The 18,837-nt window shown below is 42.3% G+C and overlaps 1 protein-coding gene across 4 annotated transcripts in view; it reads right to left on the bottom strand.

Moving 5' to 3' along the window:
- Positions 1-18,837, bottom strand: part of rfx2 (regulatory factor X, 2 (influences HLA class II expression)) — a 65,599-nt gene that overhangs the window by 29,559 nt on the left and 17,203 nt on the right. For all 4 annotated transcript variants that reach the window (XM_046300942.1, XM_046300941.1, XM_046300943.1 and 1 more), the window contains one exon: positions 4,773-4,886. In XM_046300942.1, the coding sequence (XP_046156898.1) occupies positions 4,773-4,877 (105 nt within the window). In that variant the 5' untranslated portion in view covers positions 4,878-4,886. The remainder of the gene's footprint in view (positions 1-4,772; positions 4,887-18,837) is intronic.

Raw genomic sequence — 18,837 nt, 5'->3', positions numbered from 1 at the left:
AAATACCGTTATAGTAGGTAAAGAAAAAACACAAGTATCCTAAAAAAAAATAGACCGTAGGGAAAGCGCGTGGCCTCCATTCGCTATTCAATTCGAACTTTATTTGCCACATGCGCCGAATACAACAAGTGTCGTCTTTACCATGAAAATGGTAAAGTCAACCTTAACCAACAGTGCAGTTCAAGAAGAAACCATTTACCAAGTAGGCTAAAATAAAAAAGTAACACAAGAACAACGAGTCTATATACAGGGGGCACCGGTACCGAGTCAGTGTGCAGGGGTACAGCCTCGTTGAGGTAATCTGTACATGTAGGTGGAGGCGAAGTAACTATGCATAGGTTAAAAAAAAACAGCAAATAGCAGCAGTGTACAGGGGGGGGGGTCAATGTTAATTGTCCGGTGGCGATTTTTATGAATTGTTCGGCAGTTTAATGGCTTAGGGGTAGAAGCTGTTGAGGAGCCTTTTTGTCCTACTTGGAGCTCCGGTACTGCTTGCCGTGCAGTAGCAGAAAAAAAACAGTCTATAACATGGTTGACTGGAGTCTGACAATTTTATGGGCTTTCCTCAGACACCGCCTATTATATAGGTTCTGGATGGCAGGAAGCTTGACCCCAGTGATGTACTGGGCCGTTCACACTACCCTCCGTAGCACCTTACGGTCAGATGCTGAGCAGTTGCCATACCAGGCGGTGAGGCAACCGGTCAGGATGCTCTCGATAGTGCAGCTGTAGAACCTTTTGAGGATGTGGGGGCCCATGCAAAATCTTTTCAGTCTCCTAAGGGGAAGAGATTTTGTTGTGCCCTCTTCATGACAAACTTGGTGTGTTTGGACCATGATAGTTCATTGGTGATGTGGACGCCAAGGAACATGGAAGCTCTCAACCTGCTCCACTACGGCCCCGTCGATGTTAATGGGGGCCTGTTCATCCCACCTTTTCCTGTAGTCCACGATCAGCTCCTTTGTCTTGCTCCCATTGAGGGATAAGTTGTCTTGGCACCACACTGACAGTTCTGACCTCCAACCCTATAGACCATCTCATCATTGTCGGTGATCAGGCCTATTGCTGTTGTGTCATCAGCAAACTTGATGGGCGTTGGAGTCATGTGAGGCCACGTAGCCGTGGGTGAACAAGGAATACAGTAGGGGACTAAGTACACACCCCTGAGGGGCCCTAGTGTTAAGGATCAGGAAGACTTATTACTGCCTACTCTTACCACCTAGGGGTGGCCCGTCAGGAAGTCCAGGATCCAGTTGCAGAGGGAGGTGTTTAGTCCCAGAGTCCTTAGCTTAGTGATGAGCACTATGGTGTTGAATGCTGAGCTGTAGTCAATGAACAGCATTCTCACATAGGTGTTCCTTTTGTCTAGGTGAGAAATGGTGGCGTGTAGTGCAATTGAGATCGTGTCATCTGTGGATCTGTTGGGGCGGTATGCAAATTGGAGTGGGTCTGGGGTGTCCGGGAATATGCTGTTGATGTGAGCCATGACCAGGCTTTCAAAGTACTTCATGGCTACCGACGTGAGTGCCACAGGGCGGTAATCATTTAGGCAGGTTACCTTCACTTCCTTGGGCACAGGGACTATGGTGGTCTGCATGAAACATGTCGGTATTTAAAGACTCAGCCAGGGAGAGGTTGAAAATGTCATTGAAGTCACTTGACAATTGGTCCACACAAGCTTTGAGTACACATCCTGGTAATCCGTCTAGCCCAGTGGCTTTGTAAATGTTGACCTGTTTAAAAGGTTTCGTTCACATCAGCTACCGAGAGCATTATCACACAGTCATCCAGAACAGCTGGTGCTCTCGTGCATGCTTCAGTGTTGCTTGCCTCGAAGAGAGTCCCTGCGCGTCCCTGGGCAGCTCGCATCTGGGTTTTCCTTTGTAGTCCGTAAAAGTTTTCAAACCCTGCCACATCCGACGAGCGTCAGAGCCGGTGTAGTAGTATCTTCATCCTGTATTGACGCTTTGCTTGTTTGATGGTTCGTCTGAGGGCATAGCAAGATTTATTATAAGCATCCGGATTAGTCCCTCGCTCCTTGAAAGCGGCAGCTCTAGCCTTTAGCTCGATGTAGATGTTGCCTGTAATCCATGGCTTCTGGTTGGGATATGTACATACAGTCACTGTGGGGGATGACGTCGATGCACTTATTGATGAAGCTGATGACAGGTGGTGTATTCCTCAATGTCATTGGATGTATCCCGGAAGATATTCTAGTCTGTGGTCCGTGCAAGCAAAACAGTCCTGTAGTGTAGCATCCTGTAGTGCGGCATCTGACCACTTGCCTAGTGAGAGAGTCACTGGTACTTCATTCTTTAGTTTCTGCTTGTAAGCACGACTCAGGAGGATAGAATTGTGGTCGGAATTACCAAATGGAGGGCAAGGGAGAGAATTGTATGCATCGCTGCGTGTGGTGTAAAGGTGGTCTAGGATTCCCCCCACCCGGAGAAGTGCCGCTTCTGGCTGAGCATTTTCTTCTTTGATTATGACCTTAACAGAGTTGGTTGAGAGATGTCTTAATGCCAGCTTCGCTTTGTGGTGGTAAATAGACAGCTACGAATAATATACATGAGAACTCTAGGTAACTCTAGGTAGAAGTCTCGAGCAATACCTCGAGACTTCTTTAATTAGACATCGCGCACCAGCTGTTATTGACAAAAAGACACATACCTCTGGTAAGACGAGGGGTGGGTAATTGCCGGTGCATGGAAAATACCGCCAGCTCTATCTTATCCATTTCTTCCTTCAGCCACGTCACGGTGAAACAAAATGTTACAGTTTAATGCCCCGTTGGTAGGATCATCTTAACAATAGGTCATACATTTTATTTTCTAACGACTGCACGTTAGCAACGAGAATCAAAGCCATTAGTAGTTTACTCGCTTGCCTCTGGCTTCTCCAAAGGAACCCCGATCTGGGTCCCCTTTCCCAGCGTCTTCTTCACACAAAGGGCATGGATCTGGGCCTGTTCATGTGAAAGCAGGATATCCTTCTCGTCGGACTCATTAAAGGAAAAAGTTTCTTCCAGTCTGTGGTGAGTAATCGCTTTTCTGATGTCCAGAAGTTATTTTCGGAGAAACGGTAGCAGCAACATTATGTACACAATAAGTTAAAAAATAAGTTATACAAAAACACATTAATTTTCTTTTTGCACAATTGGTTGAGAGAATGTAAAACGTCAGCCATGTTCTTCGGCGCCATTCGATTGCATATAGATGGACATGCATTTTTCCCCTGATAATGCGCCATTCTAAATCTAAACTCATTTTACATATTAGTAAAGACAAGATTAAATTGAAAATTGTCTTATGGGTGAAAATATGATCACTAGATGAGAGAACAGCTATGCAGCCTGAGGCAAGGAACAGAGCGCAAGCATATTTTGCTACTTTATCAAATCATCAATAGTCTAGTCATACAACACAGCCCATATACGTTTGATTTCTAAAATATTCTACGGTTTGTATCATTCACAAAGAAAGTTGTCAAATAAATCTAAATCTAGCATACAGGACTACTTTCAAAATGTTAACTTGTAGCTCAACATAACCACTTCATATGCGCACACCCTCTGTAAAGGGAAAAATATCTTTACTATTTTATTCAGCTAAGTTCAATTATATTCTTCTTACTATAAATTCATGTCACAAATTTATAAGCATATCTTGTCAGCTAAATGACCAAGCCTACAGCCTATGGTATGGAGCATAGCCAGATAACATAGGCCTACAGAAGGCCAACTCCTATTCTGTTCTTCTGAAATACATTTTATTCATATCATAAATTTCTTTTAGACCTGACTAAAATAATGGATTTATTGTGATGTGTATATGAAATTAAATGTTTTAAATGTAGAAGTTCCAAAGGCGTGCATCAGCAGCTCGAATGTGTGGAAGCGTGGATATGTTAAATGTTAATTAACGGTCAATAACCAGATGACAATAACCAGCTCACAAAATGATGTCATGACCGCCACAGCCCTAGTACTGTGAAGTAGGGTTATGGTTGAGTGAGAGAGACCCACTGCGCTGCATGTGAGAGAGTACAGCCTGGTTTTGTACATTTATTTATTAAGGATCCCCATTAGCTGCTGCCAAGGCAGCAGCTACTCTTCCTGGGGTCCAGCAACATTAAGGCAGTTCTATACAATTTAAATTAATACATGACATTTCATAACATTTTTCACAACACATTAAGTGTGTTCCCTCAGGCCACTACTCTACAATACAAAATCCATGTGTACGTGTGGGTAGAGTGCGTCTTATGTGTGTGTAGAGTGAGTCTTATGTGTAAGCATGTGTCTGTGTGTGTCTCATCACAGTCCCCGCTGTTCCATAAGGTGTATTTTTATCTGCTCGCATCAGTTACCGGATGTGGAATAGACCTCCATGTAGCCGTAGTACTGCGCACCTCCCATAGTCTGTCTATTCTGGACTGTGAAGAGACCTCTGGTGGCATGTCTTGTGGTGTATGCATGGGTGTCTGAGCTGTGTGCTAGTAGTTTGAACAGACACCTCAGTGCATTCAGCATGTCAACACTTTACAAAAATAAGTAGTGATGAAGTCAATCTCTCATCCACTTTGAGCCATGAGAGATTTACATGCATATTATTAATGTTAACTGTGTACATTTAAGAGCAAGCCGTGCTGCCTTGTTCTGAGCCAATTGTAATTTTCAGAGGTTCCTCTTTGTAGCACCTGACCACACGACTGAACAGTTGTCCAGGTGCAACAAAACTAGGGCCAGTCTTGTCGATAGTGTAGTGGTTTACCTGTTGTGAGGCTGGGACAGGCTGCACCACGGGGGCCTGGGCGGAGGTGGACGTACGCAGCGCCACACTGGACGACGAATCGGACCCTCCCTCTGAACTCTGCATGCTGGGAACCTACAGGGGAGAGGGATGAGGAGGAACGGGGAAGAGGAGGAGTGAGCACAAGGATATGCAAGGCAAGAGACAAGACGCACAGCCCTGCCAGACAGGACAGGAGAACAGACAGCATGCATCCCTACTCAGAGCCAGGCCTGCACATGTGCTGCATGCCAAACAAATGGGCTTTTCACAGCATGCCTGAGAGAAGGGCCAGGGCTTTCATATTGCCCCGGGGGGGTCTAGACCAGGCTCGAGGCCCCTGCCAAGTCACACGGAGTCACCTCAGAGCCACCTTACTTCTGGCCTTTATTACTGGAACATTAACACTGGTAAAGCCAGCAACACTAAACAGCTGCTTAGTAGAAGTCCAGCTGCTAGGAAAGAAGCAGGTGGAAAAAGTTGTGGTGAAAACAGTTGAGAGTATTGTCAGGCCCGGTCCTCCAAACTGTAAACACTCTCGAACATTGGGAGAAAATATGCACAGCATGGCAAAAGGGAGTGAGAAAAGCAAAAAAAAAAAAAGTGACAAAAGGCTCTTTCAGAGAAAGAAAGGGGAGAGGGAGGGATAGAAAATAAAAAACTTCCACAGCCCCCCCCCCCCCCAAGAAAAGAGAAAAAAAAGAAAGAAAAATGGCAGTGGGGCTCCTACCCCTGCCAGGGTACTGACGATATGCAGCGTTCGTTTCAAATGAGAGCCGTTCTCTGGGGGCTCCAATAATCCAGCTGATATCAGGAAATTCCTCAATGCTTTGTAAACGTTTGTCGGTTGCTATGGTGAGGAATCCATGACGACCAACCCCAACTCTGCCCCGCTCTCCTCCCTCCCCCCACAGTTTCATCCTTTCTCTTATTTATAAAGCTCATGCACAGGAACTTTCGAGTGTGGCCACAAAGCAAGGGAGGTGAATGAGGGGGGAAGGGGTTGGGGGTCTTGCAGGAGGGAAGGCACCACACCTCTAGAAGATCAGGAGCTAAAACAAATTAGGCCTAATTAGTCAGACATGGATACATATGGAGTGATTTCATAACCAAATGAAATTGTATTTGAATTCCATAATTCTGAATTTGTTTTATGATACTGAATTTAACATTTTTGAATTTGTAATGCACAAATTGGATCATTGAATACATTTAATTTATATTTCATGATTTAAAACTGAATTTAATTAATACATTTAATGGAATATTCAAATATATATTCAATTCACTGTCAGTGTATGAAGTTTAAACTATAATTTCAAGTTGATCAAAGAGATAGATATACACACACACAGCTCAAAAAAATAAAGGTAACACTAAAATAACACATCCTAGATCTGAATGAATGAAATATTCCTTTTAAAATAATTATCTCCTTACGTAGTTGAATGTGCTGACAACAAAATCACACAAAAATGATCAATGGAAATCAAATGTATCAACCCATGGAGGTCTGGATTTGGAGTCACATTCAAAATTAAAGTGGAAAACCACACTACAGGCTGATCCAACTTTGATGTAATGTTCTTAAAACAAGTCAAAATGAGGCTCAGTAGTGTGTGTAGCCTCCACGTGCCTGTACGACCTCCCATCAGGAGCATGCCCAGGCGTTGAAGAGGTGGCGGATGGTCTCCTGAGGGATCTCCTCCCAGACCTGGACTAAAGCATCCGCCAACTCCTGGACAGTCTGTGGTGTCACGTGGCATTGGTGGATGGAGCGAGACATGATGTCCCAGATGTGCTCAATTGGATTCAGGTCTGGGGAACGGGCGGGCCAGTCCATAGCATCAATGCCTTCCTCTTGCAGGAACTGCTGACACTCCAGCCACATGAGGTCTAGCATTGTCTTGCATTAGGATGAACCCAGGGCCAACCGCACCAGCATATGGTCTCACAAGGGGTCTGAGGATCCCATCTCGGTACCAAATGGCAGTCAGGCTACCTCTGGCGAGCACATGGAGGGCTGTGCGGCCCCCCAAAGAAATGCCACCCCACACCATGACTGACCCACCTCCAAACCGGTCATGCTGGAGAATGTTGCAGGCAGCAGAACGTTCCCCACAGAGTCTCCATTCTCTGTCACATGTGCTCAGTGTGAACCTGCTTTCATCTGTGAAGAGCACAGGGCGCCAGTGGCGAATTTGCCAATTTTGGTGTTCTCTGGCAAATGCCAAACATCTTGCACGGTGTTGGGCTGTAAGCAAAACCCCCACCTGTGGATGTCAGGCCTTCATACCACCCTCATGGAGTCTGTTTCTGACTGTTTGAGCAGACATGCTCTATTGTGGCCTGCTGGAGGTCATTTTGCAGGGGTCTGGCAGTGCTCCTCCTGCTCCTCCTTGCACAAAGGCAGAGGTAGCGGTCCTGCTGCTGGGTTGTTGCCCTCCTACGACCTCCTCCACGTCTCCTGATGTACTGGCCTGTCTCCTGGTAGCGCCTCCATGCTCTGGACATTACGCTCACAGACACAGCAAACCTTGCCACTGCTCGCATTGATGTTCCATCCTGGATGAGCTGCATTACCTGAGCCACTTGTGTGGGTTGTAACTCCGTCTCATGCTACCACTAGAATGAAAGCACCGCCAGCATTCAAGTGACCAAAACGTCAGCCCGGAAGAATAGGAACTGAGAACTGGTCTGTGGTTATCACCTGCAGAACCAGTCCTTTATTGGGGGTGTCTTGCTAATTGCCTATAATTTCCACCTGTTGTCTATTCCATTTGCACAACAGTATGTGAAATTTATTGTCAATCAGTGTTGCTTCCTATATGGACAGTTTGATTTCACACAAGTGTGATTGACTTGGAGTTACATTGTGTTGTTTAAGTGTTCCCTTTATTTTTGAGCAGTATATATATATATATATATATATATATATATATATATATATATATATATATATATATATATATATATATATATATATATATATATATATATTATATATATATATATATATATATATATATATATATATATACAATATATATATATATATACACATATACACGTATACATATACACATACACATATACATTTATTCACATTTTCAGATGAATATAAAGAACTGAATCTGAATGCAGATTCAAAACCAGAGACAACATCCTTGTTCTTTGCCAGCCAGGAAAGGTAGAGGAGAACAGATTGAATCTGGGTACCTAGTAAGGATCGGACAGCGAGTGGGTAATCTGCCTTTACCATCGGGCCTATTTGCCAACGTACAAGCATTGGGTAATAAAATAAGCAAGCACGTATGTCCTACCAACAGGACATTAAAAACTATATCTTATGTTTCACCGAGTCGTGGCTGAGTAACACAGCTGGCGGGTTTTATGCTTTTTCGGTAGGACAGAACAGGAGTCTCTCGTAAGACAAGGGGTGGCTATCTATGTATATTTGTTAACAACAGCTGGTGCACGAAATCTAAGGAAGTGTCAAGGTTTGCTTGCCTGAGGTAAAGTATCTCATAAGCTGTAGACCGCACTACTTACCAAGAGAGTTGTCATCTATATATTCTTCGTAGCTCTCTATTTACTACAACAAACCGATGCTGGTACTAATACGGACTGCACTCAATGAGCTGTATATGGCCACAAGCAAACAGGAAAACGCTCATCCAGAGCCATCGCTCCAAGTGACCGGGGACTTTAATGCAGGGAAACTTAAAATCGGTTTGACCTCATTTCTACCAGCATGGCACATGTGCAACCAGAGGAAAAAACACACACAAAAAAAAAACTCTAGGCCAACTTTACTCCACACAGAGACACGTACAAAGCTCTCCCTCACCCTCCATTTGGCAAATCTGACCATAAATCTATCCTCCCGAGTCCTGCTTACAAGCAAAACCTGAAGCAGGAAGCACCAGTGACAACCAATAAAACGTGGTCAGATGAAGCAGATGCTAAGCTACACGACTCTTTTGCTTGCACAGACTGGAATACTTTTCTGGGATTCTTCCGATGGCGTTGAGGAGTACACCACATCAGTCACTGGCTTCTTCAATAAGTGTGTCAATGACATCATCCCCACAGTGACACCACCGTTCAAAAGTTTGCAGTCACTTAGAAATGTCCTTATTTAAAAAAAAAGAAAATTGTCCATTATAATAACGTCAAATTGATCAGAAACACACTGTAGACATTGTTAATGTTGTAAATGATTATTGTAGCCTGAAATGGCAGGAAGCTGGTAAGGGTAGGTAACACATACGCCACACTGATCCTCAACACAGGGGCCCCAAGGGGTGCGTGCTCAGTCCCCTCCTGTGCTCCCTGTTCATGCATGACTGCATGTGCAAGCACGACTCCAACACCATCATTAAGTTTGTTGAGCCTCGGTTTTTCGGATGACTGCCTTGCCTGGTTCACCAATTACTTTGCAGACAGAGTTCAGTGTGTCAATCGGAGGGCATGCTGTCCGGTCCTCTGGCAGTCTATGGGGGTGCCACAGGGTTCAATCCTCGGGCCGACTCTTTTTTCTGTATATATCAATGATGTTGCGCTTGCTGCGGGCGATTCCCTGATCCACCTCCAAGCAGACGACACGATTCTATATACTTCCGGTCCGTCCTTGGACACTGTGCTATCTAACCTCCAAACGAGCTTCAATGCCATACAACACTCCTTCCGTGGCCTCCAACTGCTCTTAAACGCTAGTAAAACCAAATGCATGCTTTTCAACCTTACGCTGCCTGCGCCCGCAAGCCTGACCAGCATCACCACCCTGGATGGTTCCAACCTTGAATATGTGGACATCTGTAAGTACCTAGGTGTCTGGCTAGACTGTAAACTCTCCTTCCAGACTTATATCATCTCCAATCGAAAAACAAATCAAGAGTCTGCTTTCTATTCCGCAACAAAGCCTCCTTCACTCACGCCGCCAAACTTACCCTAGTAAAACTGACTATCCTACCGATCCTCGACTTCGATGTCATCTACAAAATTGCTTCCAACACTCTGCTCAGCAAACTGGATGCAGTTTATCACAGTGCCATCCGTTTTGTCACTGAAGCACCTTATACCACCCACCACTGCGACCTGTATGCTCTAGTCGACTGGCCCTCGCTACATATTCGTCGCCAGACCCACTGGCTCCAGGTCATCTACAAGTCCATCTAGGTAAAGCTCCGCCTTATCTCAGTTCACTGGTCACGATGGCAACACCCATCCGTAGCACGCGCCCCAGCAGGTATATCTCACTGATCATCCCTAAAGCCAACACCTCATTTGGCCGCCTTTCGTTCCAGTTCTCTGCTGCCTGTGACTGGAACGAATTGCAAATATCGCTGAAGTCGGAGACTTTTATCTCCCTCACCAACTTCAAACATCTGCTATCTGAGCAGCTAACCGATCGCTGCAGCTGTACATAGTCTATCGGTAAATAGCCCACCCATTTTTACCTACCTCATCCCCATACTGTTTTTATTTATTTACTTTTCTGCTCTTTTGCACACCAATATCTCTACCTGTACATGACCATCGGATCATTTATCACTCCAGTGTTAATCTGCAAAATTGTAATTATTCGCCTACCTCCTCATGCCTTTTGCACACAATGTATATAGACTCCCCCCCTTTTTTTCTCCTAGTGTGTTATTGACTTGTTAATTGTTTACTCCATGTGTAACTCTTGTCTGTTCACACTGCTATGCTTTATCTTGGCCAGGTCACAGTTGCAAATGAGAACTTGTTCTCAACTAGCCTACCTAGTTAAATAAAGGTGAAATAAAAAAATAAAAAATAACAGCAGTAGGCCTGATCACCGAAAACGATGTCAGGGACCTGGCCGTGTTGTGCCAGGACAACAACCTCACCAAGACAAAGGAGATGATTGTGGACTACAGGAAAAGGAGGACTGAGCATGCCAGCTGTATGCATCACTGCCTGTTATGGCAACTGCTCGGCCTCTGACCACAAGGTACTACACAGAGGGTAGTGCGTACGTCGCTGGGGCCAAGCTTCCTGCCACCCAGGACCTCTATACCAGGCGGTGTCAGAGGAAAGCTCTAAAAATGGTCAAAGACTACAGCCACCCGAGTCATAGACTCTTCTCTACTACCGAACGGCAAGTGGTACCAGAGCATCAAGTCTAGGTCCAAAAGGCTCCTTAACAGCTTCTACCCCCAAGCCATAAGACCCCTGAACAGACAATCAAATGGCTACCCAGACTATTTGTATTGCTGCTCCCCTCCCCCTTTATACTGCTGCTACTCTAATATCTATGCATAGTCACTTTACCTCTACCTACATATTACAGCACCGCAATTACCTCGACTAACTGGTGGCCACGCACATCGACTCTGTACCGGTACCCCCTGTATATAGCCTCGCTATTGTTATTTTACTGCTGCTCTTTAAGTACTTGTTACTTTTATTGATCTATTTTTTACTTCATTGTTGGTTAAGGGCTTGTAAGTAAGCATTTCACTGTATTCGGCGCATGTGACAAATAAAATTAGATTTGAATCAAAACGCTCTCTGTGGCAAACAACCTTCTGGTGGTTTCTGAAAACAATGTGGCAAGTTGTGCAAGCTAGCTAGCTGCAGTGTCAACCATGTAGCTTGCTAACGTTAGCTAGGTCAACCGGTCAGTCCAGTGCAGCACCCTCCCAATCCATTGCTCTCCCTTTCACTCTGTGTGTGTGTGTGTAAATGCCATTCTGTTTTTATGACAAGAACTATAAAAACACATGTCATACAGTCAGTCTATCATCTCCGTAAGCTTTTTGTGCCACATACTAGAAATACATTGTGTGTGTCTTTATTTACAGCTTGTAGCCGCACAACAGAGGGTGAGAAAAATAGACCAGCCAAGAAAATAAATACCCTTCAGTGGAGAGGAGAGGTTCGCAAGAGGGTAAATCTTACTTTTGCAAGAAAAATATGATTTAGCCGACTTTGGCAATTGAGTTCTGCACTGATTGATTATTTATTACCAACATTCTTACCTAAATACCTACATGTTTAACTACATGCTGAAATGTGTCATGATTGATATTGTTGTAATAATTACCTGCCTCTTCTTGATATTTCTTTGAGAGTGAAATATGAAACATCACACTTGTAAGTCTTTAGTTAGTACGCATTCACCACCACATGTACTTGAAATTAGATTGTAAAATACATTTTCATTAATGCCATTGAAATTGTAAAATTATTCCAATGTCTCGAGTACCATTTACTTTATCAAATTAAGCACACTGATATATATTAAAATCAACTTTGAATAAGACCGTCATTTAAATTGTACAGCCTACAGACTGATGTCAGTCTTCATTGGAAACTACCTGTGCTGGAGGACATCTACAAGACGGTGATGGCAGGCTTACATAGTGCAATTAATTTTACATTAATTTAATAAGCTGTTCTTTGTTTGCCGTCACAGTTTATCAGAAGGTGTAACAAATTACCATACTAAATTTGATGTATTGTTCTACAGTAGGCCTACATCTGTCAATCAACTGATGGCCCAAATCAGCTCATGAACTCAGCCAGGGAAACACAGCAGCCTATTAGTTTTCACACCTTTCATTATGTAACAATGGAGAGGCTAACGGTTAGCCTACAGAATGTGGCCTAATGGAAAATAAACCAAAAATATTAATGGCCTATTGCAACCATCAATGGCACTAGATTATTGAAAGCTGATGTCTCTTTAAGCCATCATAGGCACACAGCTGATCTCAATTGTAACCATTATTGGTCACCTCATTACAGCTCCCGAAAAAGATGTTGGTGTCACCTTAAGAGATCTGTACATAATGACGAGATGCTCATGTCTCCACGCTAATAATTAGGGTTAGGAAGTATCCAGATTTTCATACCATTTCTGTACTACCAAATGTGCACACATGGGGCGCTATAAAAAAATAGATGTATACACAACATGGATCCTGATCCAGGAGGGGACGGAATGTCTCGGCTGTAACCAAGAAGGGAGGTGACCAAGACTATTTGCACTGCCCCCTCCTCCTTTAGGCTGCTGCTACTCTGTTATTATCTAAGCATAGTCACTTTAATAACTCTACCTACATGTACATATTTCCTCGACTAACCAGTGCCCCCACACATTGATTCTGTACTGGTACCCCCTGTATATAGCCTCACTATTGTAATTTTACTGCTGCTCTTTAATCATTTGTTACTTTTATTTATTTTTTACATGACAACAGCCAGTGAAAGTGCAGAGCGCCAAAATCAAACAGAAATCTTAATTAAAATTCCTCAAACATGCATTTATTTTATACAATTTTAAAGGTAATCTTGTTGTTAATCCCAAAGTCTGATTTCAAATAGACTTTACAGTGAAGGCACCACAAACGATAGGTCAGAGCCACAGAAAAACACGTCCGTTTTTCCAGCCAAAGAGGAGTCACAAAGAGATCAAATTAATCACTAACCTATGATGATCTTCATCAGATGACTCAGAACTTCATGTTACACAATACATGTATGTTTTGATCGATAAAGTTCATATTTACACTTCTCAAAAAAATAAAAGGAAACACTTAAACAACACAATGTAACTCCAAGTCAATCACACTTGTGTGAAATCAAACTGTCCACTTAGGAAGCAACACTGATTGACAATAAATTTCACATGCTGTTGTGCAAATGGAATAGACAACAGGTGGGAATTATAGGCAATTGGCAAGACACCCCCAATAAAGGAGTGGTTCTGCAGGTGATAACCACAGACCACTTCTCAGTTCCTATGCTTCCTGGCTGATGTTTTGGTCACTTTTGAACGCTGGCGGTGCTTTCATTCTAGTGGTAGCATGAGACTGAGTCTACAACCCACACACGTGGCTCAGGTAGTGCAGCTCATCCAGGATGGAACATCAATGCGAGCAGTGGCAAGAAGGTTTGCTGTGTCTGTCAGCGTAATGTCCAGAGCATAGAGGCGCTACCAGGAGACAGGCCAGTACATCAGGAGATGTGGAGGAGGCCAACAACCCAGCAGCAGGGCCGCTACCTCCGCCTTTGTGCAAGGAGGAGCAGCACTGCCAGAGCCCTGCAAAATGACCTCCAGCAGGCCACAAATGTGCATGTCTGCTCAAACGATCAGAAACAGACTACATGAGGGTGGTATGAGGGCCCGACATATATGCATATACATATTTTCAGATTTTTCTGTTAAAAAATCGCGCAACATTTCAGCGTCCTGCTATTCATGCCAGGAATATAGTATATGCATATGATTAGTATGTGTGGATAGAAAACACTGACGTTTCTAAAACTGGTTAAATCACGGCTGTGACTATAACAGAGCCTGTGTTTCATCGAAAAGCGCAAGAAAAAATGATCACCGAAAACTGGGAAAAATATCCATGCGCCACTTGCATGTATTGTCTATGGGAAACCAAATTACATGGGGCTGAGATTGCAAGTCCTACAGCTTCCACACGATGTCGCCAGTCTTGTCAATTGCCTGGGCTTTGTTTCTTGGTCAAACGAGTAAGAGAGAGCCCCTTCCTTCCGGTCTCCGACAGGATCAATTTGATAGATTATTAACGTTTACTAATAACTAAAGTTGGATTACAAAAGTATTTTCAAAGTGTTTTGTGAAAGTTTATCGTCAACTTTTTTCCTGATCACACACTTTTCATAGATCGATATTTAGGGTATATATGGACAGATTGAATCGGAGAAAAAAGACCCAATAGTGATGTTTGTGGGACATCTAGGAGTGCCAACAAAGAAGATCGTCAAAGGTAATGAATGTTTTATATTTTATTTCTGCGTTGTGTAGCGCCGGCTATGCTAATTATTTTGTTTACGTCCCCTTCAGGTATTTCGGGGTGTTGCATGCTATCAGATAATAACTTCTCATGCTTTCGCCGAAAAGCATTTTAAAAAATCTGACTTGTTGGCTGGATTCACAACGAGTGTAGCTTTAATTCAGTACCCTGCATTTGTGTTTTAATGAACGTTTGAGTTTTAACGAGTGCTATTAGCATTTAGCGTAGCGCATTTGCATTTCCAGATGGCACGTCTGCGTGTCGGGTGCGCTTGAGGTTAAATGTTTGATTTGTTTGATAATGTCATCATGTCCAAAGAGCTACTTTTGTTAGCACGTTTGGTAAACAAATCCAAAGTCATGAAGCACATTCCCTAGTTGCAGACGAAATGTCAAAAAGTTTCATTACTGTCCGTAGAAACATGGAATCAATCTTTAAGATTTTCAATCTTTAGGATGTTTAACATAAAACTTCAATAATATTCCAACCGGAGAATTCTTTTGGCTTCAGAAAAGCAAAGGAACGCAGCTACCTCATGTGAAATAGTAACCGGAAGGTTGCAAGCTCAAATCCCAGAGCTGACAAGGTACAAATCTGTCGTTCTGCCCCTGAACAGGCAGTTAACCCACTGTTCCTAGGCAGTCATTGAAAATAAGAATTTGTTCTTAACTGACTTGCCTAGTTAAATAAAAAGTTTTTTTTTTTAATTGAGCTGTTCTTGCCATAATATGGACATTGTCTTTTACAAAACTCTGTATTATACCCCCCCAACCTTGTCACAACAACAGATTGGCTGAAACGCAATAAGGAAAGAAATTCCACAAATGAACATTTAACAAGGCACACCTATTAATTGAAATGCATTCCAGGTGACTACCCCATGAAGCTGGTTGAGAGAATGCCAAGTGTGCAAAGCTGTCAAATGTATTTTGATTTGTTAAATACTATGTTATTTCATAGTTGATGTCTTCACTATAATTCTACAACGTAGAAAATAGTAAAACATTTTAGTAAAACCTTTGAATGAGTAGTGTCCAAACTTAACTGGTGCTGTACATATTCAAACTATTATTATATTAAATTTACATTTAAAATAGAACGCAATTTTAAATAGATTACATTTTAATTCATATATTTAATTCATTATTTACAAATTAAAATATTAAATTCTATCACAATTGGAACTGAAATCAAATTTAAATACATTTCTGTTGCCACTGAAATCGCTCCTCAGACATGCCACTTCCATTACTTATTCATCCTCAGGTCAATCAGTTGCCAGGAGGAGCAGACTTAAAATTGGAACTGCCAGTGTTTAAGCAACATGAAATCTTAGTAAAAATCTGTTCATAAACACCCCCAGGAAAAATGACATTTTCTGACATGAGAACACTTAGATATGGTAATTTTCACATTTTCACATTTTCATAAATTCAAAGAATGTTTGGGAACGACGTAGAGTAAGGCATTTGTGAAAATGCTATGGCGTGTTTGGACAATTAATAAACACTGTAGTAAATACAACCTAATAAAAACATTTGTCTCGTCCAAGACCGGAGTCTAAGCAGACCGCTGTGCCAGAGCCAATTAGAGCTACAAAACAAATAAACCATTTACCACACAGGCCTGCCATCATTCACTTTGAACTAGACTGTATATTAACAGTTAGTAGCAACAGCACAAACTCAGATCATTAGAACACATTCGCCAAAGCCACAAAATAAATAGATTTCTGAAAACCACAGGAGTCCTCTTACATTTGGGAAATTTTATTGACCAAGTTATTGGTCACATACATTTGCATTAACATCTGCTAACCATGTGTAGTGAAATGCTTGTTAAAGAAACACAAAAAACATGGAAAGGTAGGCGCTCACAGTCATTTACGCACAACAACAAGATTAACAACTAATGCTAGCTAGAACGAGATGAGCTAAAAATCTAACCAGCGAACATTAGATAAACACTCAAACCTTTTAAGCTAAATTGGCCATCAAAATTGCACGGATAAACAGTGGGGAATTAGTAGCCTGCTCATTCTTCTGCAGCTTGCCTGCCAATGCAGGCTTGTCCCAACCCAAGTTGACAACTGAATGGGAACTTGCCTGCCCGCTCATTTGATTGACGCCAAATACATTTGATTGACAACTAAAGGATGCGTTCAAAGTGCACTCTGGGTCGTTCAAAATTTCAGAGCGATCACTGCACTATAGAGAGTGGATGCTCTGGGCGAGAAGTAAGGTTAATCTGAGCGTTCCTCACAACGGCAGTCAATCCCCAAGCGAACTGGTTAAAGTTGGCTAGCTACTTCCAGACAAATGAGAGAACACCTCACTCTGACCATTTTACATGCCCTAGCAAAGCTGGTTAGGCGGTTTACATTATGTAGTCATTAACGTTAAGAGCGTTAGTGACCAACTGTGCTGCTGGCAACAATGTAATTACTCGTTTTGCCAACGTTAACTGTCACCGGTCATATTCAGCGAGTGTTGCACGTTCATAAATTCATCAGTTATTTAGAGTAGACAGTCTTGAGTGAATTTACAAAACGCAAGAGATATGCTAACTGGATAACAGTCGTTAAAGTTCAGCATAGCTAACTAGATGGCAATAAATGTGAAGCGCTATCCTAGCTAGCTAACTAACCAAATGACACCTGCATCTCTAGCCACCAAAAAACAATATGCGGGGGAAAAAAGTTGGTCACTCACCCACTGCTCCAATGACATGGCAGCAGTTAGCTAGCATTAGGCTCTGTTTTTAGCTAGCTAAATACTACCTACATAAATTGATATGCTAGCCTATTAGCCACATTATTACAGACTTGTGATCATTGCCCTTGCTAATTTGATTATATTGACCTTGCTAATTTGATTATATTGACCTTGCTAATTTGATTATATTGACATTTCCAACCTTAGTTACATTCATCCATTTGTTAAAAATATTAACAAATGGATGAATGTAAAACTGAAACAGTGCATCCCAAAAGGGTGGAGGATGTAAACAATGTACCCAGCCAGCTATGAATTAAACCGATAGCAATAGTTTTTGTACTATCAAGAAATGTATTGGTGAATTATATTATTCATGCATTGAACTGCATCCATCTACTCTGCAAACAATAACCTATTTTTAAAACCTCTTATAAATGCTGGTTTTGTAGCATATACTAGGAATTTGGTATTTTTGACTGACATGCGTTTCATATCTGCAATGTAGTTAAAACACTGTCAGTGCCACTTTAAAACAAGGACACCATACCAGGCAGACAGGCTGAATAAGGAAAATCATTTAAACTTTTAAAACACTCCCTACATATACAATTACAGCAGTAAAAGCCCCTTCAATACACAGGAAAATACAAAGCTTTATCATATCTACCATAATCAAAGCTCATATGTAAACAGTAACACTGCTTGCTTGCTTGCATGACTAGCTTACAGTCTTCATTAACAGGCTGCTTTTAATACTGTGATTAGACAGTCATTAATCATCATTTAAATCAAAATAGTGGGTGGGCAACAGGTGCTGTTCAGTTCTTCCTCTGCACAAACACCCCCAGCACTTTAAATGCCAGTATTTCTTACAAATCCATTTGACACAAGAGACTCGTTCTAATAGCGTTCAACAGTGAGTGAATGTAAACTGCAGATTGCTTGTAATTATGGTGGAAAATTGCTTTAGAGCTGTACACCAAGTTAAACATTAGGCCATGAAAGCAAATTGTGAGCAACACCATACATAAGCTAATCAAACAAAATGGTGAAGCATTGTTGTGAAAAATAACATTTCACAATCATAGGCATGGACTACCAGAGCTGGGTTTGCCACTGACATTTTCCACACAAGAGGATCGGCTGTCTAGATGAGTAATAGCCTCAATGGTGGAGCTAATGTTGAAATTCTTCAATCACTTTAGGCTGGCATGTGTCAATCGTTGTCTAACCATTGATCAAATAGGGACTCACTCAATATAAAAGCTGTTTGAGACGACAAAGCCAAATCCATCTCGGTGTAACCTCTCTAAACAGTCACAAACAACCGTCACATGAGATGGACCAGAGGGGGCTGCACAAGTATTTGTCAGAGGCTAACTGAACACCATTCTGTAAGGGCCCAGAGTAGACCCTAGAGAAGGACCATCCTCCTTTGTCTATTTCTTGCGTTGTTCCTTGTGGCAAAGCAAATAGCAGTATTGATTTAAAAAGGAAAACATTTGTATTTAAAGCTCCAGCGGTCAG

Source organism: Oncorhynchus gorbuscha, linkage group LG15, assembly GCF_021184085.1.
Source record: "Oncorhynchus gorbuscha isolate QuinsamMale2020 ecotype Even-year linkage group LG15, OgorEven_v1.0, whole genome shotgun sequence".
Classification (NCBI taxonomy): Eukaryota; Metazoa; Chordata; class Actinopteri; order Salmoniformes; family Salmonidae; genus Oncorhynchus; species Oncorhynchus gorbuscha.
Note: the sequence above shows the minus strand (reverse complement) of the source record. Positions and strands in the feature narration are given on the sequence as shown.